This window comes from Phacochoerus africanus, chromosome 5, assembly GCF_016906955.1.
Source record: "Phacochoerus africanus isolate WHEZ1 chromosome 5, ROS_Pafr_v1, whole genome shotgun sequence".
Classification (NCBI taxonomy): Eukaryota; Metazoa; Chordata; class Mammalia; order Artiodactyla; family Suidae; genus Phacochoerus; species Phacochoerus africanus.
The window spans coordinates 37,429,899-37,454,613 of NC_062548.1; the positions used below are offsets into that span (position 1 = coordinate 37,429,899).

General features: G+C 48.5%; 1 protein-coding gene across 2 annotated transcripts in view; it reads left to right on the forward strand.

Moving 5' to 3' along the window:
• Window positions 1-23,700, forward strand: part of EMP2 (epithelial membrane protein 2) — a 39,614-nt gene extending 15,914 nt beyond the window's left edge. The window contains exons 2-5 of one of the 2 annotated variants that reach the window (XM_047780520.1): window positions 16,351-16,512; window positions 19,174-19,264; window positions 21,811-21,957; window positions 23,442-23,700. In XM_047780520.1, the coding sequence (XP_047636476.1) occupies window positions 16,435-16,512; window positions 19,174-19,264; window positions 21,811-21,957; window positions 23,442-23,629 (504 nt within the window). In that variant the 5' untranslated portion in view covers window positions 16,351-16,434 and the 3' untranslated portion in view covers window positions 23,630-23,700. The remainder of the gene's footprint in view (window positions 1-16,350; window positions 16,513-19,173; window positions 19,265-21,810; window positions 21,958-23,441) is intronic. The other variant, XM_047780521.1, reaches the window with a different exon arrangement.
• The last annotated feature ends 1,015 nt before the right edge of the window (window positions 23,701-24,715 follow it).

A 24,715-nucleotide genomic window follows, 5' to 3' on the forward strand; every position in this document is an offset into this window, starting at 1 on the left:
AATGTCTATTATAACGTGTTTTAGAATGAAGGTATGTACTTTTTTTTAGACGTAATGCTTTTGCACCCTTAATAGACTGTGGTGTAGTGTAAATGTAAGTTTATAGGCGATATTTGCTTTATTGCGCTGGTCTGGAACTGAGCCTGCAACGTCTCTGAGGCTGTGATGGCTTAAGAGAGAAAAAATTTATTTAGTTCCTGATTCTGCAGGTGGGCGGTAGGGGCTGGGCTCAGCTGGGCTCTCTCACGTGTCTGCAGCCACCTGGGGGCTGGCTGGTCTCCGGTGGCCTTTGCTAGAAAAGCCCATCTCTGTTCCGTGTAATCTCATGTACCGTCCAGCAGGCCAGGCTGGGTGCATCCACGTGGTAGCTGAGCAGACAGGCCTCCTGCAGCCTGGGCTCAGCATTGGCACAGCGGCACTTTTGCTGCCTTCTACTGATAAATGAAATCACAAGGCAGAGTGAGTTCCCAGGGGGTGCGGGGGTGGGGGGCATTGTCACAGCTGTGGCACAGGTTTGAGCCCTGGTCTGAGACTTTCTGCATGCTGTGGGTACGGCAAAAAAAAGAAAAAGAAAAAAAAGAAAAAAAAAAAAAGAAAAAATCACAAGGGCAGCCAGGCTCAGTGCATGGGAAAATAAATTCCATGTCTTACTAGGATTGCATCTGCGGAGCTTTTGTTAGTACCTTTTGAACATGTGAACATGAGAAAGACTGGCCTGCATTTTTCCTGTCTCAGAATATCTTGCCTGGTTTGGGGATCAGGGTAACGCTGGCCTCATGGGATGAGTTGGGATCTAATCCCTTCTCTTGGATTTTCTGGAAGAGTTATATAGAAAGTTGTTATTATTCTTCCTTAAGTATTTGGCAGAATTCACCAGTGAAGCTCAGCTGGGCCTGGTGTTTTCTCTGTGGGAAGAGACCCCAGAGCCTTGAGAAATATTTCTTCCTTCTTGCGTTGCCAGACTGGAAGGAAAAGTCTGGCTCCATTTTTGACTTCTTAGTGCTTTAGCCCCTTGGAATCTGGCTCCCTTCCTCCCTCCTTCCCTCCCTCTCTTCCTCCTTCCCTCCCTTCTTTCTATCCTTCCTTCAGCACATTTATTGAGCTCCATCTAGAAAGGAGGCACTGTCTTAAAAGCTGAGAATATCGACCTGCAGAAACCTGCCAGGTCCCGGACACTGTGGCACCGGAGAGAGTCAACCCCCAAGTCAGCAACTATAACATAACATCAGGTCATGAGAGGTGCTATAAGGAGAAAGATAAAGAAGGGCTTTGGGGAATTCCCTGGTGGTGCAGTGGGTTAAGAACCCAACTGGTATCCATGAGGATGTGGGTTGAATCCCTGGCCTTGCCCAGTGGGTTAACGATCAAGCATGTAGTGAGCTGTGGTGTAGGTTGCAGATATGGCTCAGATCCTGCCTTGCTGTGACTGCAGTGGAGGCCAGCAGGTGCAGCTCTGATTTGACCCCTAGCCTGGGAACCTCCATATGCCGCAGGTGTGGCCCTAAAAAGAAAAAAAAAATTAGGAGTTCCCTGGTGGTACAGTGGATTAAGGATCCAGCATTGTCACTGGTGTGGCTCTGGCTACTGCTGTGTTGTGAGTTCAGTCCCTGGCCCAGGAACTTCCACATACTGCCGGCACAGCCAAAAAATAAAAATAAAAAGAGAGAGAGGGAGAAAGCTTTAGTTTATTTCACTGAAATTGTTATTCCCAAGTTGCCAGTGAGCGGCTTTTCCATCCTGATGCCCTCTTGCCACTCTCTCCTGTCTCAGCTACTAGCAACTGTGTCTCCCATCCGCACACCCACGACGCGGGGATTTCTGTTCCCGGCTCCTGTTTTCTCCTGGGTGACAGTGCCACCTGTATTGCCACCTGCCTGAACGCATTTCTGCCATTGGTAACCTGACGTTTCTAACACCAGATGAACTGCTTCCCTCGTCTCTCAAATGTGCTCTTTCTGCTCCAAGCCAAGCACATTGGTGGCACCCACATCCCCTCTGGGCCCCCAGAATCCTTTGCCCAACCCTCTACCCATCACCGGGTCCTACTGATTCTGCTTCTTCCTTTTCTCTCTCTTATTTTTCTTTCTGTCACGCCTGTGGCATGCAGATGTTCCCAAGCCAAGGATGAAACCAGAGCCACAGCAGTGACAATGCCAAGTCCTTAACCCGTTGAGGCACCAGGGAGCTCCCCACTTCTCAGTTTTTACCTTCCTGCAAACCCTCTCTGTTTCTCACCAGGCCCCATCAGCTTCCCCCAGTTCACCTCCTTCTAATTCATCCTCCTGAGAGTGAAATGTTTTTCTTCTAGAGACAGAACTTCTAAGCCTTCCCCATCTCCCCACTGCCTCCAGGATAATGTTCAAACTCCCAGGCCCCATCAGGCTTCTCACCAGGCCGAGTTCCGAGTTCTGACTCGGCTCCAGGCCCCGTCCAGCTCACACCCTGCTGACACTGGTAATGCTTCGGTGCCTCGGAGCAGCCTGTTCCTTTGCCTGCAACACCCTATCCCCACGGCTCTGCCTGGCAAACTGCCCCATCCTTTGAGACCCAGCCCAGAAGTCACTTCCTCCATGAATCCTCTGATGCCGCCCCCGCTCCACCTCGGGGCTAGTCATACCTTCCTTTGCGTACTCACAGCACACATGCCATCAGGTCATGTTTGTTTATTCATACACCCTGTTCTTTATGGACCTGGCAGCTCCCAGGGGGCACAGAGCCTGCCTTACACACTCGTGTGTCACCAGGGCCCATTGCAGTGTGTATGCAATCAATGCTCGCAGCCTGAATAATTGCTCCTTTTTTTCTTTTTCTTTTTTTTTTCCCCATATCAATGGGCTAGGAAAGTTCCTGGGCCAGGGTTTGAATCCGAACCTCAGCTTCGACCTACACTGTAGCTGTGGCAATGCTGGATCCTTTAACCCACTGCGCTGGGCCAGGGATCGAACCTGTACCCGAGCCACAGCATTTGAATTCTTAATCCACTGCACCACAGCTGGACCTCTGCTTCCATGTTAAAACATTGGGTGAGAGGAGCTCCCGTTGTGGCACAGCGGAAATGAATCTGACTAGCATTTACGAGGATGCAGGTTTGAGCCCTGGCCTTGTTCAGTGGATTAAGGATCCAGCATTGCTGTGAGCTGTGGTGTAGGTCACAGATGCGGCTCGGATCCCATGTTGCTGTGGCTGTGGTGTAGGCTGGCAGCTGCAGCTCCAATTCGACCCCTAGCCTGGGAACCTCCTTATGCTACAGGTTCGGCCTTAAAGAGACCAAAAAAAAGAAAGAAAGAAAGAAAGAAAGAAAGAAAGAAAGAAAGAAAGAAAGAAAGAAAGAAAGAAAGAAAGAAAGAAAGAAAATTAAAAAATAAATTTTGAAAAATTAAACAGTGGGTGAGAGGCTAATAATGCAAAGGCTGTTGTTTGACCCGGGCTCTGCCACCTGCTAACTGGATGATGGGGACAAAGTGGTCCACTTCTTGCCCTCACAGTGGAGCCCAGTCCTCACCCATCCTCTGACTGGCGGTCACCTCACTGACAGGTGTTCACCCTGAGCGCGGTGAAGGGAAGGGCTTTCAGCCTGGAGGACTCGTGGGTGATTTTGGGCTCTGCTTCCCTTGTCCCCAGGGTTCTTCACAGTGTATGTCCTACCTTGTGGGTCCTTGTGTAATGACATGTGGTGATGGCCAGCATCCAAAGCCACATGCAGCCCCAGGACTTTGGACCCATCTCCTGATCAGGCTGGAGGATAACGGCATCCCAAAGGGGAAGATACATTTGGTGTAGGGTGGGCAACGTAGAGGTTTCTCTGATGCCAGATTGTCTAACTTCCAATCCCAGCTCCAGCTTTGACCAGCTGTGTGATCTTGGGGATGTTGCTTAACCTCTCTGAGCCTTATTTTCTTTACCTATAAAATGAGGCTACTTATAGCACCTACATCAGAGGGTTTCACAGGAATGAGTAAGTTAATACAGGTATGAGCTTGGAACAGGGCCTGGCACATACTAGGCAATAACTGTTGGCTCTCACTGTGGTCGATGTAGTGGGTATTATTGTTCTAATGGAGTGAAAGACTCAGGCCCGCACAGGCAGAATCATCCTGAGTGGCTTCTGCCCTGGAGCACGGCCCAATGCCAGTGTCCTGTCTGTTGCCATTTCTGGGCAGAGCCAAGTACTGGCTTTGGGCCCAGAAGCCCCAGCCACAGTGAGCACAAAGCTGGGCCACCCAGGGCCAAGGGGCTTCCGCCATCTCCAGGGCATCTTGGACGCCTGACGATTCCTGGCTGGCTGGTGTCCGGATCCCAGGGCAGGAGGCTGAGCTGACCTCTGCCTTCCTGAGGATAGGCCTGTCCCCTCTGAGTGCTGTGAGCAGTGGGCCGGGGTCCAGAATGGGGATTAAAATCACCAGCTCCAGAGTGGACCTCCCTGTGGCCTGGGTGACTGCTCCCCAATGCCCGGAGCCCCCCTTGCCTTCCGAGCAGCAGCTCTGGGTGGAGCACCCCCGGGTGGAGCACCCCCCGGGCCTGGGGAGCCGGCCCCACCTCTGACACCCAGCATCTCAGGTTCCACACCTCAGGCTTGTCCTTTTGCTTACAATTCCGGGAAAAGGCTCCCATTCAGCTGAAAATGGGCCGTGGTTTAAATTGTAGGAAGAACTCCTGCGGGTGGGGATAGAGGGGGCAGGCCAAGCTGTCAGCCTCACAGCATGTCCTCTCCTGTTCCCTGCACAGCATGGACCGAAGCCAAAACAGCTTCTTTTGAGCAACAAGGTAGGGCTGGGGCTCCCTGCCGAGGGGACTTGGGTTGTTGTTTTTTTTTCCCCTAGGGGTCAAATCGGAGCTATACCTGCAGCCTACACCACAACCACAGCAATGCCAGATGTGAGCTGAGTCTGCAACCTACACCACAGCTCACGGCAATGCCGGTCGGATCCTTAACCCACTGAGCAAGGTCAGGGCTCCAACCTGCATCCTCATGGATACTAGTTGGGTTCATTATGGCTGAGCCACAACAGGAACTCCAGGACTTGTGCTTTTAGGAAGGGGAGGGGACGCTCACGCCCCCTGGGGCTGGGTCCCCCTTGAGCTTCTCTTCCTCTGTAAGACTCTGTTGCTGCTGTCCCACCATCAATGACGGATCAAATGTTGCTTCTGGGGGAGGAAGGACCAATGAGTCACCAGCAGGATCGCCATACTCAGTGCTGGACATGCAACACACACACACACACACACACACACACACACACACACACACACACACGCATATTTCAAGTCACGCACTGGACCAAGGCATGGCCAGACAGCGCCTATTCTTAGGAGGCAGTGAGGAGATGCCAGTTCTTGGCGTGTCCTGTTTGTTACCTGCCGTCTGGATGGACATTTCTGGGAGTACTGGCCCTTATCTCAAACCATCAGCCTTTTGCAAAAAAGCCATCAACCTTTTTCAAAAAAGCCATCAGCCTTTAGAACTTGAAATTCCCGGAGCCACAAACACTCCATTCTGTGTGCCATTTCCATGGCCCCACCTACACCTCTCAGTGCCTTGCCCCTTCCCTGCTTCCTCCTCCTCCCTCTCACCCCTAGTTGCTCCAGTTCTGCTGCCCAAAGGATGCTGCTCCCTCCTACTCGAGGAAACCGATTTGCTGCTCCTTCTATTCCAGCTACTGATTTTTTTTCCTTAAAAAAAAAATTCTTGGAGTTCCCATTGTTGCTCAGGGGGTTACAAACCCGACTAGTAGCCATGAGGATGTGGGTTCCATCCCTGACCTCACCCAGTGGGTTAAGGATCTGGTGTTGCCCTGAGCTGTGGTATAGAATGAAGATGTACTCAGATCTGGCATTATGGCTGGGGTGTAGGCCAGCAGCTGCAGCTCTGATTTGACCCCTAGCTTGGGAACTTCCATATGCTGCAGGTGTGGCCCCAAAAAGCAAAAAAAAAAAAAAAAATAAATAAAAAAAATAAAGCAAAACAAACACACACACACAAAAAAAAACGAAAAACTTAAGTTCCAATATCCTGTGTGTTCTCTATAATTTTATGTGATTATTTTATGGGTATTTTATAGAACGGCAAGTGTTTAGGCCTTCAGTCTGAAAATACTGTGCAGAGATACCTACAATGCACCAAAATTAAGGTCCAGGAGTCCGTGTGTTGAGCCCTGTGAGATCCACCTGAGTTTCAGGGTGGAAAGAGGGCGCGTTGTGATAAACTGAGAAAACAGAACTGAGTCGGTCTGAAAAATTCTTTTAGTCATCAGGGAAAAACTCTATCCAGAGTCCAAACCAGTGTCCGAGTCAATCAATAAAGACAACACACACTCTGGCAGGGCTGGTGAGCTAATAGGATTACAAATACAAGAAACTTCTTTTTAGTACAAATGAAGACTAAAACACAGTTTTTAATCAAGCCCTCTCTTAATTAGCCCGGTCATGGCTCAGCTTTAGCTAACGGCCAGGCCAGAGAGACGCTGCCTTCCCAAATGCCCCCTGCCTGGTGCAGGCTTGAGGGGAATCCAGCCAGAGGCGAAGGTACAGAGATGACTCTAATTAGCTCACAGGTGATTTTTCATTAGGCCCTAAGGATGGGAGCAGGAAAGCACGTGGTGGAAAAAGTGTCCTGGATTTGGAGTTGGAAAACCAGGGGTTAGAGTCCCAGCTCTGTGAACTTTGGTGCATCATGTGACGCCTTTGTGAGCCTCAGTCTTTCATCTGGAAAATGGGGCTAATGATACCTTGCCCTGCCAGCTTCACAGGGTGGACATGAAGATCCAGCACAAGACACGCTGTGTAAACGGCAGCCTGACTTTTAATCACCAGGAGTTTCATTTCACGTGGGATGATGATTCCTCGGGGCACCCCTGCCCCCCTCTCCCAGGATCTGCTTTATCGCATCCCTGTCTTGAGCATGCTGGCATCCTGTGCCCTGGTCGCAGTGAGAAGCAGATTTGCTGGTCTTCCTGGAAGAGTGTTTGTCTTCCTTGTCCTGTGATGGCAGCAGCTGCTGAGGCCGCAAAGAACAGAGGAGGACAGAGCTGGGAGAGAGGAACTGGCTGGAGAGAGCACGTGACAAAGGAAGAGTCTAATCCCAGGCTTGGAACTGAGACTGTGCATTGCTTTGCACCTTGGGTTCTGCAACAGAAATCCTGAAATAATAACACATTTAGAAAGAACTGAAGAAATTGGGGAAATAGATGGAGCCACAGAGAGGGCAGGGCAAAGCCTTTCCCTATTAGGGAAAAGAAGCGTATGAGAGAAAAAAATGTAATCACAGTACACTCTTTGGCTCTGCAGGTACAGCATTTACCTGATCACGGTGTACAGGGCAACTATGGATGAGAGTGTGACTGGACTGTTTTGGGATGACGGGAGGGGGGAGATGGAGTGTGATGATAACGAAACGCTCCCCTGGGCAGGAAGTCAGTAGTGTTTACGAGAGATGAATCAGGAAATAGAAATGTATGAATAAATTGTCTGGACATATGGAACCATGGGAGGGAAAAAAAAAAAAAAAGGCTGAGCGGGTTAGAAGTGATTGCTTCTGGGAATCAGAACTGGGATAGGGCGGAGGCTGTGCCTTTGGTTCACCCTGTGCCTTTGGTTCTCTTATATTTTTTCCCCGCTTCATCGTCACATGTATCATGTAAACCAAATCACGTTTTTAAGAGAGAAGGTCTGCAAATCGTAAGGCTTCGATTTCTAGACAGGAACTTGAAAAGCTCACCTAGCACAGTTTTCCACCATCAGACAAGGCAGCTGCCCCAACCCGGCCAGCCTCCCAGAACGTCCTGCTCAGCCCCTGAAGAAATCACTGTAGGAAAAACAATGTGGTTCTTACTGCTTGGTGAAAGTTGTGCTCGAAGGTGATAGGCTTTGGGGATGTGGTCACTGACTCTTGCAAGATGGTCGTGTGTCCTCTGCTGGGTCTCCTGCTAGGGTCAAAAGGCAGTTGGAATGGGAGCCAGGAGACCCCTGTTCCTGCTCTCGGTCCCGCTTTGCTGTGGGATCTCAGCTTGTCATGGCCCCTTCTGGCCTCAGTTCCCGCCTCCGAACCATCAGAGCTCTGAGTTTCCCCCGGACCTTTATAGTTTTCCTTTTCTAGAACTATAAGTGATGGCAAATAGCTTTCCATGTACTGGGCACAGCAGGGAACAGAGGGGGAATGGATAATAAACAAGTGAACAAATAAGATACTTTCAAATAGTGAAAATTCTCCAAGAAAATAAGCCAGGGCCATGGGATAGATATTGATGGAACAGACAGTCCCGGAGGGGCCGGGCTATTGGGTGATCAGGGACACTTCTCTGAGGAGGGGATGCTTGAGCTGAGACCTGGACAGTGCGGGAGAGAGCCAGCTGAAGTGGAAGCGACAGAGAGCTCCAGGGAGCCCTGCTCGGAGGAACTGAGGCCAGGCCAGACTGGTGGAGCACTGAAACCCACAAGGACAAGGGGAGGCAAAAAGGATTGGTATTTAGTATGACATTTTCAGAAGGGAAAAGAAATTTCCGTGAATGGCAAAGATAAATTTGATGCCACCCTGGGTTTGACAGGCCAGCCTTCATCCAATATCTAGCCCAGGAAGCTGTCTATTCTTCAGTATCTCCAGAGAGGGAAGCAGTGCAGGAGTAAAGCATGGGAAAGAGAGAGCATCGCTAGTAAGAGCCCTACGGACTGCAGAGGCCAGCCTATATTGGCCAGAATTACACTTCCGGGGTAACACATTAAAAGTAAAATAATGTATTTATCCTTTGACCCGGCACTCCTACTTCTAAGAACCTACCCTTCAGAAACACTAACACAAGCATGCAAAGAAATACATGCAAGGATGTTCACTGCAGTGTAGTTTGGAGTAGCAAAAAGTCTGGAAACACCCTAAATGGCCTTCTGTGGGGAACTCGCATAGCCACCCAGTGGAACACTAGGCAGCCATTGCAAGAATGAGGTGGAAATGCTGGAAAAGAAAGATTGTTAAGAGATATAATCAGGTGAGAAAAGCCGGGTTCTTAGCTCTTGACCCCTGCCCCCCAGTAAGCCCTGGATCCGCCCCCCAGCTAAGCGAAATTGGGGCTTGGGCCGGGGGTAGGATCCGGGCGGGGCAGGCGCACCCACTCCCTAGTCTAGGGAGGTGTGGGGAAGGACAAAGAAAAGGCCTTGAGGTGGGATGTCAATGACTGAGCTCCACCAATCCAAAAAGTGGACACTGATGCCCCCTCCAATCAGGATGGGAGGAGCGAGTGAGGGGCGGGACCTGAGGCCAGATGTGTTGCCCGGGTGCAGCCGCCTCCACACGGAAACCTCAGGAGTGGAGAATAAGTGTTTCCACGTAACAAGTATTTCAGGAAGGCTGTACAGGGACCTGGGTCCCTAAAGGAAAGGTCAGGGATAGAGGTGAAGGGGGGCTTGTTTTTGGTGTAGAGATGCAAGAGTTACCCATTTTTAGTCACTCTTAAAGGTCATGGGAGGCTCTTCTGTTTATGTTACTCACGAATAGTTTCCTCCAAAGCCTGTGCTGAGGTTACTAAGCAGTGCCCTAGGGCCGAGAGTTGTCATTAATTCACCTCGTTTTGTTTTTCACTGGGCAGCCGAATGCCAGACATGGACAATGGAAAGCACCGAGTAGGTGACACGTACTTCATTATTCAATAATTTTCCTGACACCTGATGATTCAAAGCAGTAGCCACCCTTGTATGCACCTAACTTTTTCCTCACACTGGGCTCAAGACCTAACTTGATCTCTTGTAAAAACTTACTTTTTCTCTGCAGAAGTTTTATTTCTAATGTCTGGAATCCCAACTGAAATCACTCCCAGGTGTTCAAGCCGTGCCTCCCAGACCCTAGGCATTTGGGAACCACTTTCAGGTTTTTGCTGAACGACCACCTGTCCTTTTATTAACATAGTAATTGTTTTTACCTGACTCATTTTTAAAACTTCAATAAAGTTGTTTTAAAAGGAGACGTTCTATCTCTACTATAAATGGTATTACTTCTTATAAAAAGAAAGACCCTTAAAAATAAATGTAATAAAATCTAAACAATGTTGTTAAATTCTAGCTACACACTATGGCCAACCCAAAGTTCAGACCTTTTTTTCTTTTTGTTTAAAAGAATATTGCTGGAGTACCCACTGTGGTGCAACAGATTGGTGATGTTTCTGCAGTGCCAAGATGCAAGTTCAATCCCTGGCTAGGCACAGTGGGTTAAAGGATCCGACATTGCAGCTGTGGTGTATGTCGCAACTGTGGCTCTGATCTGACCCCTGGCCTGGGATAAATAAATATATTTTATGTAAATATATGCCGCGGGGTGGCCATAAATAAATAAATAAATAAATGAAAGAAAGAAAAGTGCTAAAGGTTAGAGACAGGCTAGCACCAAACTGGGTCTTTTTCCTGGATGTGCTCAGAGGTTTGGGAGGGGGACTCTCTTACTACGTGGTTCACTGTTATTTAATGCCCTGTCAATGCACCATCGAAAATCATGCCCTATAACATTTGAATTCCATACGTTGGGAAAGAATTCATTAAAGCCTTTTTTTCCTTTTCTAGCAAGTTTTTGTTTTGTGTCCTCATGTGTTTGTGTCACCTGAGCTGGATTATATGTAAAGCTATTATCACTGTGGAGTTTGGGGCACTGCCTTTGATGTTGGCATTTTGGCATTCCAGCTGATATTAAAGTCACATTCAGTGTGGTGCTTACACTTTTTTGCGAGGGTTGGAAACGCATCTGTTTGGAGGCAGCATGCGATGGTAGCTAAGAATGACGCAGGCCTTAACAAAGGGGATTTGTCTTTTTAAAAGAATTGGAAGAATCTCTGAGCTGGTTCACTGGGTTCCTCTAAGTGACAAGGCACAGAATCACAGCCAAGACCGCCCAGGCTGAGCTCTGCAGCCGCTCGGCTCCTGGCTTATTGTTGATGAGTCCTGGGGCTTAGCAAGGGGCCTTGGTCATTCCCATGAGGGAATAATGAGTCTCAGGGGTGAGGGTGAGGCTGGCCAGAGAAAGGGTGGAGGGCTTTGTGTAACTCTTTTGATGGGGAAGCTGGTATCAAAAAAGGATCTTTTAGGAGTTCCCGTTGTGACTCATCGGTAACAAGCCCGACTAGTATCCTTGAAGACTTGGATTTGATCCCTGACCTTGCTCAGTGGGTTAAGGAGCCCGCATTGCTGTGAGCTATGGTGTAGGTCACAGACTCGGTTTGGATCTGGTGTTGCTGTGGCTGTAGTCTAGGCCTACAGCTGTAGCTCCAATTTGACCCCTAGCCTAGGATCTTATGTATGCCACTGGTGTGGTCCTAAAAAGACCAAAAAAAAAAAAAAAGCTATTTTATTCTTTCAAAAAATAATTTATTGAAGTATAGTTGATTTGCAATGTTGTGTTAAATTTCTACTGAAGTGGCTCGGTTACACATGTATATTTTTCTTTTTTTTTCTTTTTTTTTGTCTTTTTTGTTGTTGTTGTTGTTGCTATTTCTTGGGCCGCTCCCGCGGCACATGGAGGTTCCCAGGCTAGGGGTCGAATCGGAGCTGTAGCCGCTGGCCTACGCCAGAGTCACAGCAACGCGGGATCCGAGCCGCGTCTGCAACCTACACCACAGCTCACGGCAACGCCGGATCGTTAACCCACTGAGCAAGGGCAGGGACCGAACCCGCAACCTCATGGTTCCTAGTCGGATTCGTTAACCACTGCGCCACGACGGGAACACCCACATGTATATTTTTCATATTTTTTCCATTGTGGTTTATCACAGGATACTGAATATAGTTCCCTGTGCTCTCTAGTAGGATCTTCTTGTTTATCTGTCCTATATAAGAGTTTGCATCTGCTAATTCCAAACCTCCAATCCATCACTCCCCTGCTCCCCCTCCCCCTCAGCAACCACAAGTCTGCTCTTTGTGAATCTGTTTCTGTTTCATAGATATAGTCATTTTGTCATATTTTATTTTATGTTATCTTTTTTGGCTGTGCCTGCAGCACATGGAAGTTCCAGGCCAGGGCTTGAACCCAAGCCACAGCAGTGACCTGGGCTGCTGCAGTGACAACACTGGATCCTTAACCCGCTGTGCCACAGGAGAACTCCTGTGTCGTATTTTAGATTCCACATATAAGTGATATCATAGGGTATTTGCCCAAAAAGTCTTTTAAATGATTCTATTTCAGATATATCAGTGGAGGTGCAAACTTATTGGGGTGACATTTTGTTGAGAGATTGGATCTTTACAGCACTTCAAAGATATCTCTTACACATGCTGCAACGTGGATGAACCTTGAACACACTGCTAAATGGAAGAAGCCAGACACAAAAAGACAAATCTTGCATCGTTCCATCGAAGGAACTGCCATGAAGTATCCAGAATAGGGGAGTTCCTCTTGTGGTGGAGCAGAAATGAATCCGACTTGTATCCATAAGGATGTGGGTCCCTGGGCTCGCTCAGTGGGTTGGGGATCCAGTGTTGCAGTGAGCTGTGGTATAGACTGCAGATGCAGCTGGGTTCCTGCATTGTTGTGACTGTGGTGCAGGCTGGCAGCTCTGATTCGACCCCTAGCCTGGGAATTTCCATATGCTGCAGGGTCTGGCCCTAAAAAAAAAAAAAAGAAAAGAAAAGGTATCCAGAATAGACACATCCGTAGACAGAAAGCAGATTCATGGTTGCCAGGGGCTGAGTGGAAGGAGGAGTGGGGAGTGACTGCTTCATGGGTACAAGGCTTCCATTCACTGTGAGGGGATGCTGTGGAACTAGATGGTGCTGATGGGTGGACAACCTGCGAATGCACTAAGTGTCATCAGTGGTAAGTTTTTAATCTACAAGCATCTACCACAGTCTAAAAAATACCTCCCAGGAGTTCCCATTGTGGCTCAGTGGAAACAAATCTGACTAGCATCCATGAGGATGCAGGTTCCATCCCTGGCCTCGTTCAGTGGGTTGAGGATCCGGTGCTGCCCTGAGCTGCAGTGTAGGTTGCAGAGGCGGCTCAGATCCCGTGTTGCTATGGCTGTGGTGTAGGCCAGCAGCTGCAGCTCCCGTTCGACCCTTAGCCTAGGAACCTCCATATGCCACGGGTGTGGCCTCAAAAAGACAAAACATAAAAATAAAAAAAATTAAAATTAAAAAAATAAAAAATACCTCCCCAGAGATGACTTTGCAAAGGAAAAATTGGACAATGGAGAAATCTCGTGGACATTAAACCCGTAACCAAAGTCAGCATCACCAGTAACAGACATCCTCTCCCCGCTGGTGGGACACTCCAGGAGCACATGCGAGTGGGTAGCGTTCAAGCCACAAGAGCTGCCCTGAATCCAGTCACTGGGAAGCGTTAGGCAGATGGAGGGAATTCTGATGAGATAAATGGTCAGTACTCTAACAGAATATCCACACCCCGAAAGGCCAAGAAAAGCGAAGGAATCATTCTAGGTTAATGGAGACTGACGAGGCTTAACAGCAAAATGCAATGCATTGTCTTGGATTTGTCCCGGACCGGGAAGACAACCATTAAGACCATGACTGAGATTACTGGAAACATTTGAATGTTGTATCTCACTGTAGGTGAGATAATAATATTATACAACGTGAAATTGTCTGTGATCATCATACTGTGGCTGTGTCAGGGCCTATCCTTGTTTTTCAGAGATACCCACCAAAATATTTAAAGTACGGCCTAGGCAACTTACTCTCAAGTGGTCAGAAAAAAAATGTGTGTATGTGTGTGTGTCTCTTTGGAAAGAGGGAGAAAGAAACTATTAAAAATAAAATCAGGGAGTTCTTGTTGTGGCGCAGCGGAAATAAATCCGATTAGTATCCATGAGGATGCAGGTTCGATCCCTGGCCTCGATCAGTGGGGTCCGGGATCAGGAGTGACTATGAGCTATGGTTAGGTCACAGATGTGGCTCAGATCCTGCGTTGCTGTGGCTGTGGCGTAGGCTGGCGGCTGTAGCTCTGATTCAACCCCTAGCCTGGGAACTTCCATATGCTGTGGGTGCAGCCCCAAGAAGCAAAAAATAAATTAATTTAATTTAATTTAATTTTAAAAAATCAGGAAGTTCCCGTGTGGCACAGCAGGTTAAGAACCTCGTGCTGCTGCAACTACAGCACAGGTTCAATCCCTGCCCCAGGAACTTCCACAAGCCACAAGTGTGGCCAAAAAAGAAAAAAGAAAAAAAAAAGAAATCTACTTAAAACTGGTGCTATAATGTCATCATAAATAGTGAAAACAAGGTCTGATTTGGATTGTGTTTTTTAGAAGTAAAACTAAAAATTAATTTTATGTTCCCTAAAATTTTAGTGACTGGTCATAAATGATTGGAAGGAACAAAGAATGAATTTGGGGGTTGTAGCAGTCACTTGTCCAGCAGGTTTGATTGATGTGACATTTTCACTTGACATTTGCATGTCCTTCAACCAAGACGATGGTCATTTTTGCAAAAATGTGCAAAGACTTAATTTTCCCAAGCATTGTTTTTTTAATTCTTTGATATTCAAATCATTCTTTTGAAAGCTTCCATCCTTCCATTCTTTCTTCTTTCTTCCTTTCTCTCTTTCTTTCCTTTCCTTCCTTCTTTCCCTCCCTCTCTCCCTTCCTTCACCACATCCACAGCATGTGGAAGTTCTGGCACAAGGATCAAACCAATGCCACAGCAGTGACAACACCAAATCCTTAACCACTAAGCTACCAGGGAATTTTATTTCTTTGAAAGCTTTCTTTCTTTCTTTCTTTTTTCCTTCTCTTTTTTTAAAAAAAATTATTCAAGTTAATCTTTTTGTTCAGCTGGAACAAGTTTTTACATATTAACCCCTCAGGTGCCTTTTGAGTGATTCTTTAGCGTCACTTTTATCAACTTGACACCACCTTAGTTGTTTTGCAAGATTTCTAATTTCATTTTGTCGTCACTTCCTGTTGTGTATTATTTTGTGTCCAATCATAGTTAAAAAAAATTTTTTTTGAAATCCCAGCAGCTTAACATCCAAAGGCTTATATCCCAGTCACAGTGTTTGTCTAAAGTGTGAGGTTTCAATGTATTGTGGCTGCACCATCCCAGCTACTTCATAGGGGGGAGGGAGCATGGAGAACTCACACTTGCTCTTCAGCCTGGAAATGAGCCAGCATTGCTAACAGCCCATTGGCTAGAGTTAGTCACAAGGTGCTGAGCTAATTGCAAGGGAGGCTGGGAATTGCAGTCTTTTCATGACTAGAGAGAGGAAAACATGGTGTTTGCATTGTGTTTGGATGTTGTTCAGATGGGATTAGGTATAAAGAGAAGGGATGTTTTGAGTGCAGATTAATTTTATAAATGCTCATATCATTAGGAAATATCGTCTCCTCTGATCATTTTGCTTTGTTAGGCAGCAGGGACTACGATAATGAATACTCAGCTTCCTCTGGTGCTGTGAGAGCCCCAGGGTGTTGCCTGGTGGGTGGGGGATCCAGACCAGCATTTTAGCATACACAGAGCTACTGTTCCTGCCATGGTGCCCTTGGTATGCTGCTTCGGAGACTTGCAATATTTTTTTTTTTTTGAGTTACAGAGGTTATTTTTAAAAAACTTTAAGTTCTTTTCTATTATAGTTCATTACAAGATGTCTATAATATATATCAGGACCTTGTTGTTTATCTTTTGTATACACAATAGATTGCATCTGCTAATCCCAAACTCCTAATATTTCCCTCCCCCCCTTTCCCATTTAGTAATCATCAGTTTGTTTTCTGTGAGTCTGTTTTTATTCTGCAAACAAGTTCATCTGTATCCTTTTTTTAAGATTCCACTTATATGAGTGATATCATATGATATTTGTCTTTCTCTATCTATTTCACTTAGTACGATAATCCCCAGATCCATCCATGTTGCTACAAATGGCATTTTTCATTCTTTTTAACGGCTGAGTAGTATTCCACTGTATATATGTACCACATTTTTGTTCATTCATCTGTCCTGTCAGTGGACATTATTTGCTTCTACATCTTGGCTATTGTAGATTGTACTGCAGTGAACATTGTGGTGTATGTATCTGTTCAAATTGGAGTTTTCATTTTTCCTGGATATATGCCCAGGAGTGGTATAGCTATTTTTAGTTTTTTAAAGGACCTCCATACTGTTCTCCAAAGTGGTTGAACCAACTTACAATTTGCAGCAACAGTGTAGGAAGGTGCCCTTTGCTCTGTACTGAATTTGAGATTTTAATTGGTCCTCACCCTCCTCCACAAGGAATATTTGGCATCTGGATGCAACAAAGAACAGCTCCTAATGCCAGACTTTGTCTACTAACGTCTCCAGGTAAAGGGAAGATGGAAAGAGCTGTTTAAGATTTCCTAAAATTCTATGAAAAGTTGCTTACTTGCCGTTTTCCTGTTGCTTTGTCCTTGACAGATTTGAGTTTCTTTCACCCTCTTTAGCCCCTCCCTCTTTCTGGCCTTTCGACGCTACTTGGTGGCCCCACCGTGACCTGTGAAAATGTTGGTGCTTCTGGCTTTCATCATCATCTTCCACATCACGTCCGCAGCGTTGCTTTTCGTCGCCACCATTGACAATGTAAGTTCCCTTTGCTTTCGACCGTCCTGGCAGCCCTGGATCCTAGAGTCCATAGAAGCAGGATTGAGAACTCCCCCAAGTGATGACAGTTAGGGCTTTTTTTTTTTTTCTTTTTTGTCTTTTTAGGGCCACACCCATGGCATATGGAGGCCCCTAGGCTAGGGGTCGAATTGGAGCTGTAGCTGCTGGCCTACACCACAGCTCACTGCAATGCCGGATCCTTAACCCATGGAGCCAGGCCAGGGATCAAACCTGCAACCTCATGGTTCGTAGCTGGATTCATTTCTGCTGCACCACAGCGGGAATGCCAGACAGTTTGGGGTTATCCTTGCTTCCGGAGCACACCCATCTCCCAGCCCGGCCTGAGGGCTGTTGGGCTCAGTGTGGGGGTTCGAAGCGTCCCACATGTAGGTGTGGGTGGGCTGGGGACCTTAGTCCCTTCACCTGATGCCCCGGCAGAGCCTGGCAAGATGCCTCAGCTGTAGGAAGCCCTTTGACCATGTGACTTAAACTCTGCCCTCCTCATGTCATTTTCTCACCCTCTGCGTTGTTGTCACTGGGGCTGGGTCATTCTCTGTGGCGGGTGGTCCTGTACCTTGCAGGATATGGAGCAGCATCCTTAGTCTTTACCTGCTTGAGGCCAGGAGCACTCCTGTCCCTCGTTGTGATGCCCCCAAATGTCTTCAGACATTGTCAGATGGCCCATGGGAGGCAAAAAAATCGCCTTGCTTGGGAGTTCCTGTTGTGGCTCTATAGGTTATGAACCCGACTACTATCCATGAGGACATGGGTTTGATCTGGCCTCGCTCAGTGGGTCAGGATCCAGGGTTGCCATGAGCTGTGGTGTCGGTCACAGCTGCAACTTGGATCGGCATTGCTGTGGCTGTGGTGTAAGCTGGCAGCTGCAGGTCCGATTCAGCCCCTAGCCTGGGAACCTCCATATGCTGCAGGTGTGGCCCTAAAAAGCAAAAAACAAAACAAAAACAAAAGAAACATTGATGCTTGAGGACCATTTCCCTAGACGCCCCCCTCCCGGGTGACCCATCCAGGTGATCTTTGCCCCTCCTGCCCCTGACATCTCCTTACCTGCAGGATTCTGCATTGCTAGTCCACCTGGCCAAGTCCTTCCCAGCAGAGCTCATGCTTGGAAACTTCCCTCCCCTGCCTCCACTCCCCAGATGGAATTCTCTCCTTGAGTCTCCAGATTGCAGTCATATGGCGGGCATGCATTTGCTAAACAGCCTATTGGAATAGATGAGGTCCTTCCTGGCAGGAAATGAAGCTTCTAACCAGCGGTCCCATATGACCCACACCCTGATCCAAAGGCCTGGCTTCAGTCCTCTTCATTTCAAACTGCAGAGTCAGAAACTCTGCTCAGAAAGCCAAAAAGTGTACCGTACAAGTGACCTTCAGGTCTGGCTGCATTTAGCCCCTTGTTGATTGATCATTCTAACTTAGCAACACAGAGTAGGACCACACCTGTCACTCAGAGGGCTCACTCTGGCAGGTCCTGCACTCAGCCCTTGAAGGCACATCATTTCATCTGACCTTTACCTCGAGTCTAGGAGATGGAGCTCCTGGCTTCATTTTATGATCAGGGAACTGGGCCTTAAGGCAGTTAGGGCACCCGCTGGAATTTACACCATGGTAAGTGGCAGAGAGGGGATTTGAACCATTCCAGAGGCTGCTGGCCCTAGAGCCTGTACAGCAGATGAGTGCAGTGATTAGGTCTGGATTCTTGGAAGTTCTCGAAGAGCTGTAATGAGTGGCCAGGCCAGGGACCACATGGATGCTGTGAGTTAAAGTCTTGGGAACTGTCCAAAGGGCCTACTCTATGAACTCAATGGCTTTGAATGTTCTTTTCAAATCGCCTCTTTCTGTTTCTTGCATCCTTTGGGATCCTGAAAAGGTCCCAGACACAGTGAAAGGGATAGACACACATTAGGGGCAGGAAAACCGTCAGCCACAGCGCTAGTTAATTCTCTGGAACACCCCTGGGGTGTTTGGTACTGTGGCACTTCCTGTGAAGACACAGATGGCATTTTTGCCAATTGGTGAGTCATACAGTCTTTGTTATGAGTTAAGCATGGTGCTTGGCTCTGTCGCCGGGCACATGGTGGGAGCTCGGTGAACCTCTCTTGACTGGCAGGATGGACAGGGGGACTCCAGTCTTTGGGTGGATGGAAAGCAGAAGGAAGGCCCGCTGGGGGCAAAGAGACACGGAAGCACTGGGATGGAAGGCAGGAGAGTCTCGTCTGATCATTTCATCCATGATAGCCCGGCCTCCTGGCTCTCACACTTTCCTCTCTCCATCGTTGCTCCTGTAGTTCTTACAGGATTCACCACTGCGGGTCTTACTACCACCAGCTGAGTCTCACCCCCTCACCCCACATCCTGGGAGGGCCTGGGCCTTCCCTTTGCTCAGATCAGCAGCATGGGTGTCATCCGGGAGCCTGTTAGCAAAGCAGACTCTCAGGCCCCACCCCAGATCTCTCAATACTCAGAATCCGCACTTGAATGATCCCAGGTGATCTGCACACACACCGCAGATCGAGAAGCACTGGGCTGGGATCTTCATTGACCCCTGTGCCTCGCACCCGATTAGGGGCCCTATTTTCATAACCAATAAATGCCTTTCCCCGCTTCCGTTCTGTGACACAGGCCTGGTGGGTAGGAGAGGAGTTTTTCGTGGATGTCTGGAGAGTGTGTGTCAACAACACGAATTGTACAGAACTAGATGACACCATGCAAGGTGAGTGTGAAGCCGAGGGGAGAAAAAAGACCCCTCGGGAGCAAGGTTTCCCCGTGGTCTGAGTCCTCATCCCGCCTCAGTCACAATGTGTGCAGGGGACCTGACTGCTGCTGAGGGCGTGCTGAGCAGGGTTCAGCATGGGCTGGGGACAGGAGGGGCGTGGGAAAGCTGGAGGCTGGAGGGCACCAACCCCAGCAATGCAGGGCCCCACCCTTCTCCCCCCCTCTTTTTTTGGTCTTTTTAGGGCTGCGCCCAAGGCATATGGAGGTTCCCAGGCTAAGGGTCAAATCGGAGGTAGCTGCCAGCCTACACCACAGCTCACAGCAATGGCAGGTCCTTAACCCACTGAGCGAGGCCAGGGATCGAACCCATGTGCTCATGGATGCTGGTCCACAATGGGAACTTCTCTCTTCTTTCTCAGCCAAGCAGAGCTTCCCTTCCTTACCCCTTCTAAGCTTCTGCCCTCATCTAGAATCTTCTCCCCACTCCTCTTTTTTTTTTTTAATTAATTAATTTATTTATTTATTTTGTCTTTTGTCTTTTTTGTTGTTGTTGTTGTTGTTGCTATTTCTTGGGCCGCTCCCGCGGCATATGGAGGTTCCCAGGCTAGGGGTTGAATCGGAGCTGTAGCCACCGGCCTACGCCAGAGCCACAGCAACGCGGGATCCGAGCCGCGTCTGCAACCTACACCACAGCTCACGGCAACGCCGGAACATTAACCCACTGAGCAAGGGCAGGGACCGAACCCGCAACCTCATGGTTCCTAGTCGGATTCGTTAACCACTGCGCCACGACGGGAACTCCCTCCCCACTCCTCTTTTTAAAGTTGATTTACAATGTTCTGTCAATTTCTGCTGTACAGCAAATGACCAGTTATACATACTTATACATTCTTTTTTCCGCTTTATCCTCCATCCTGCTCCATCACAAGTGAGTGGAGGTAGTTCCCTGTGCTAGGCAGCAGGACCTCATTGCTTGTCCACTCCAGATGCAGTAGGTTGCATCCCGCTCCTCTTTTATTCAAGCCTCGACTCTAAATAGGCTTGGAGACATCCGTGTTGCTTCCCTGCATCTCAACAGCCTCCTGAGTAAAAACCTGAGAGCTGACTCCTTTAAGAGTTGCGTGACCCACCTCGGGCAGGGCTCAGCATCTCAGTAGCCTCAAATGTAAATTCAGGTGAGAGCAAAGCTCCAGCCTCTGTGCTGCAGCTAAAGCAGAAGAATGTGGTTTGCAGATCCGGAAAATCCCACCTGAAAACTCGCTAACCCCTCACCTTCATTGTGGAGTGAAGGGTTCGTTTTCTGTTGCAGAACCGATGGAAGAAGCGATTTGGCTCCTGGTCCCTGATGATGGACTGGACACCCATGAAGTCTAAGTATATCCCAAATATACTGCCATGGGATATACTTATCCTAAAATGTTGTTGTTGTTTAAATGATATTCGCATTTAACAACATCCTGTTTTTGTGCTTGTTTTTGTTCATTTCCCAAATCTAGGAATCCTATTTAGGAAGCAAGGGGCCTTGCTCATGGGATCCTAAGGTCTTACTGTTCCATCAATAGCAATACTGATATTCATAATAAAAGCAAAGATACCAACAGGCATCATCTACTGAAGGTTTACTGCAAGGCACTTGGCTAAGTTCTTTGTATAAGGCATCTCCTCCTTATGACCATTGGCCCTGTTTTGAGATGGGGAACTGAAGAGTTCCCTGGTGGCCTAGCAATTAAGGATCTGGCATTGTCACTGCTATAGCTCAGGTCACTGCTGAGGTACGGGTTCAGTCCTTGGCCTGGGAATTTCTGCATGCCATGGATGTGACCAAAAAAAAAAGGAGGGGGGGGAAACTGAGGCACAGAGCGGAAACCCAAGGCCACAAAGTCAGGAGTAAATGACAGAGGCAGGATCCCACAGAGCCCTTTCAAAGGGTCACTCAGCCCCGTGAGCCCCATGACTCCAAGAATCACTCTGGAGGTCTTTTTAAGGTACAGACCCCCCAATCCTGACCTAACCCATCCCATTCTGACTGTCGTCTCTGTGAGGATGGAGGTTTGATCTCTGGCCTCACTCACTGCGTTAAGGATCCAATGTTTCCGTGCACTGCGGGGTGGATCACAGATGGCAGCCCAGATCCCGTGTGGCTGTGGCTGTGGCGTAGGCCGGCAGCTGCAGCTCTGACCTGACACCCTAGCCTGGGACTTTTATAAGCCACAGGCGTGGCTTTAAAAAGAAAAAAACAAAAAACCCCTGACCGTGAGCCGTGCATTTGAGGGCAAAACCCAAATGGGGAAGACAGCACAGCAAGTGGTTCTTATTCCCTTTTCCAGAGAAGGACGTTGATCGTCTGGTCAAGTGCACACATGGACACTGGGGGGAGGGCGTGGGCAGGACTCCTTGGCTGTCCTTGTGTTCATTCTGTGCAGATGGAGCTTGGTGCCCTTTGGCCTCCTATCATCCCTGCTCTGGAGCTGTCACTGTGCACCTGAGGGGCCCGGGTGGTCTGTGGTCCTCAGTCGTGCCATCCCGCCTTTGTCCCCCCCACAGAGTTCTCCACGGTGCAGGCGGTCCAGGCCACCATGATCCTGTCCACCATCCTCTGCTGCATCGCCTTTCTGATCTTCGTGCTCCAGCTCTTCCGCCTCAAGCAGGGAGAGAGGTTTGTCTTAACCTCCATCATCCAGCTCATGTCATGTAAGTAAAACAGGGGGCTTCCTGGAATCGGCACTCCCTTCCCAGCTGACCATGCGTGGAAGCCAGAGGCATGTGGCAGGTGGGGACATGGAAGGGAGATGTGGCTGCTGTGCCACGGCAGGATGTTTTATCCTTCAGAGTTTGGGTTTAGTTTGGGGGTCAGGAAAGCCGTCCCAAAGACGTGAGGCCGAAGCTGGGATCTGTAGGGTAAGCAGGAGGTGCCATCTAGAATGTGCCCTCGTGGTACAAAGGGGAGAGGCATAGGCTTCCCCAAGAAAAACCAGGTCCTTAACCTCCTCCTGCCATTAATGTCTGTGAATGTTGGTGATTCAGTGAGGTTGCTTTTGGCTGCAAGTAAGAGAAAAATCCAATTAACTATGACTTTAGCCACAAAAAAAACTTTCCTTTTTTATATAACAAATAGCTTGAAGGTGGAAGGTGCCTAGAGTTGATCTGGCAGCTCAGCATAAAGAACCCCTATTCTTTCCATCTTTCCATGCTGTCGCCTTCAGAGTTGGAAGATGACAGCAATGACCTCCTCATGACCCCAAAAAGGCTGCTGCAGCTCCAGACATTCATCCTGACCTAGTTGTTTCTAAAGCAGTAAGCAAGGGGACACACAGCAATAAAAAATGCTTTCTCCTCCCTCAGCTCCCTCTTTTCAGGGAGTAATATTTTTACCTGAAGAATTTGCTGTGGCCAGAACTGGAATACCTAGAACCATAGACTATAACAAATGAATAGGAACAAGATTGCCAAGGGGGTTGGCAAACTATGGCCCATGGACCGAATCTGGCTCACTGCTGTTTTTGCAAATAAAATATTATTGGAAGACAGCCCCACCCATTTGTTTTTGCATTGTCCATGGCAGCTTTCATGCTATGACAGCAGAGCTGAGTAGTTGTGACAGAAACCCTATGTGCCCTGCAGAGCAAACCACTTCTTGCCTGTCTGATCCATGGCTTGGACGAGTTATGACCCTCCTGGCTGGGTAGTTAGCTGTCCAGATAACATTGGGTTCAGGTAGCAAGAATGGGATGGAGGGAGTTCCCATTGTGGCTCAGTGGATTAAGAACCCAACTAGTATCGGTGAGGATGCGGGTTCGACCCCTGGCCTCACTCCGTGGGTTAAGGATCCGGCGTTGCCATGAACAGGTCGCAGACATGGCTCGGATCTGACATTGCTGGGGCTGTGGTGTAGGCTGGCAGCTGTAGCTCTGACTCAACCCCTAGCCTGGGAACCACCACGTGCCATGGGTTTGGCCCTAAAAACCAAAAAAAAAAAAAAAAGGTGGAGTGGGGAGGAAAATGGCTCCAGGGCAGGCAGCAGTATTCTGCCGCAAAATAATAGTTGTCAGCTTTCCAAGAGACTAAAATAAATACCTCCCGATAATAAAAGCTGAAGGGCTCTGCCATCGTCCCCTCGGGTCCTCAGTGCGTGCTGTGGTCTGTCATTCATTTGGACCCTGGCTTTCTTCCAACAGGCCTGTGTGTCATGGTCGCAGCTTCCATTTACACAGACCGGCGCAAAGACATTCACGACGGCAACCCCCAACTGTATGCCTTGACCTTGGACGGCAGCTATGGCTACTCCTTCATCCTGGCCTGGGTAGCCTTTGCTTTCACCTTCATTAGCGGCCTCATGTACCTGATACTGAGGAAGCGCAAATAGAGCCCAGGAGCCGGGTCGCTTTCACTGCAGCACAAAATCCACCTTCAGATAACCATTTTGTATATAATCCATTTTTTTTGTGTGTGGTTTTTCTAGCAAACATTGTTCCTTTTTTTTTTTTTTGGCTTTTTAGGGCTGCACCTGTGGCATATGGATGTTCCCAGGCTAGGGGTTGAATCCGAGCTGTAGCCACCGGCCCACGCCACAGCCACAGCAATGCCAGATCCGAGCTGTGTCTGCGACCTATACCACAGCTCACGGCAACGCCAGATCCTTCACCCACAGAGCAGGGCCAGGGATTGAACGCGTGTCCTCATGGATACCAGTTGGGTTCGTTACCATTGAGCCACAGCAGGAACTCCAAACACTGTTTCGTTTGAAAGGCAAAAAGAAGTGAAGAGGTTTTGCATTCTTGAGATCAGAGAACAGATGATGAAGGCTGGAATTCAGAGCTCCCGCCCCGCCGAAAGCTTCTGTACGACAAAGCCAGAAATCCAGCCATGCTCACTTCCAAAGGTGTTCAGCGAGATCTTTCTTAACCACGGGGATGTCCTGCGATATGGCAAGAGGCCAAGAAAGCGAGGACTCGGGGGACCCCTTCCCCTAGGTTTGGGCCACAATCGGCCCCCCTGACCTCAGCTTCCCTTCCCAAATCTCTCAGTAACAGAGGGTGGTGAGGGGGTCTGGGTGAGGCAGGAAACCGTGGCTGTTTAGCCACGTTCCATGTTAGAAAGAGGTGTAGCCCCCAGTGTTCTGTCTACATCCAGACCAGACCCCCTAACCCTCCTACAGGTCCAGAAAGTGCCACTCAAATTAGCTGTCAGTGTCACCTGCTTGCCTAGGAGAGGTGATCTTTAACCAGGGGGTCAGATATAGGCTCGTCCTCATCTCAACATGTGATCCCTAGAATACTTTGTAAAATGCAAGCTATCGGAGCCCCTCCCTAGACCTGCAGAATCAGAGTCTTCAGAGTTGGGGCCCAGGAAACTGCATTTCTAATAAGCTCCTCGGTGACACCCAGATGCCTTACAGCTGAGGGCCACGGTCCCGGGACCGAGTGAATAGAGCTGCCTCGTAAATGCTCAA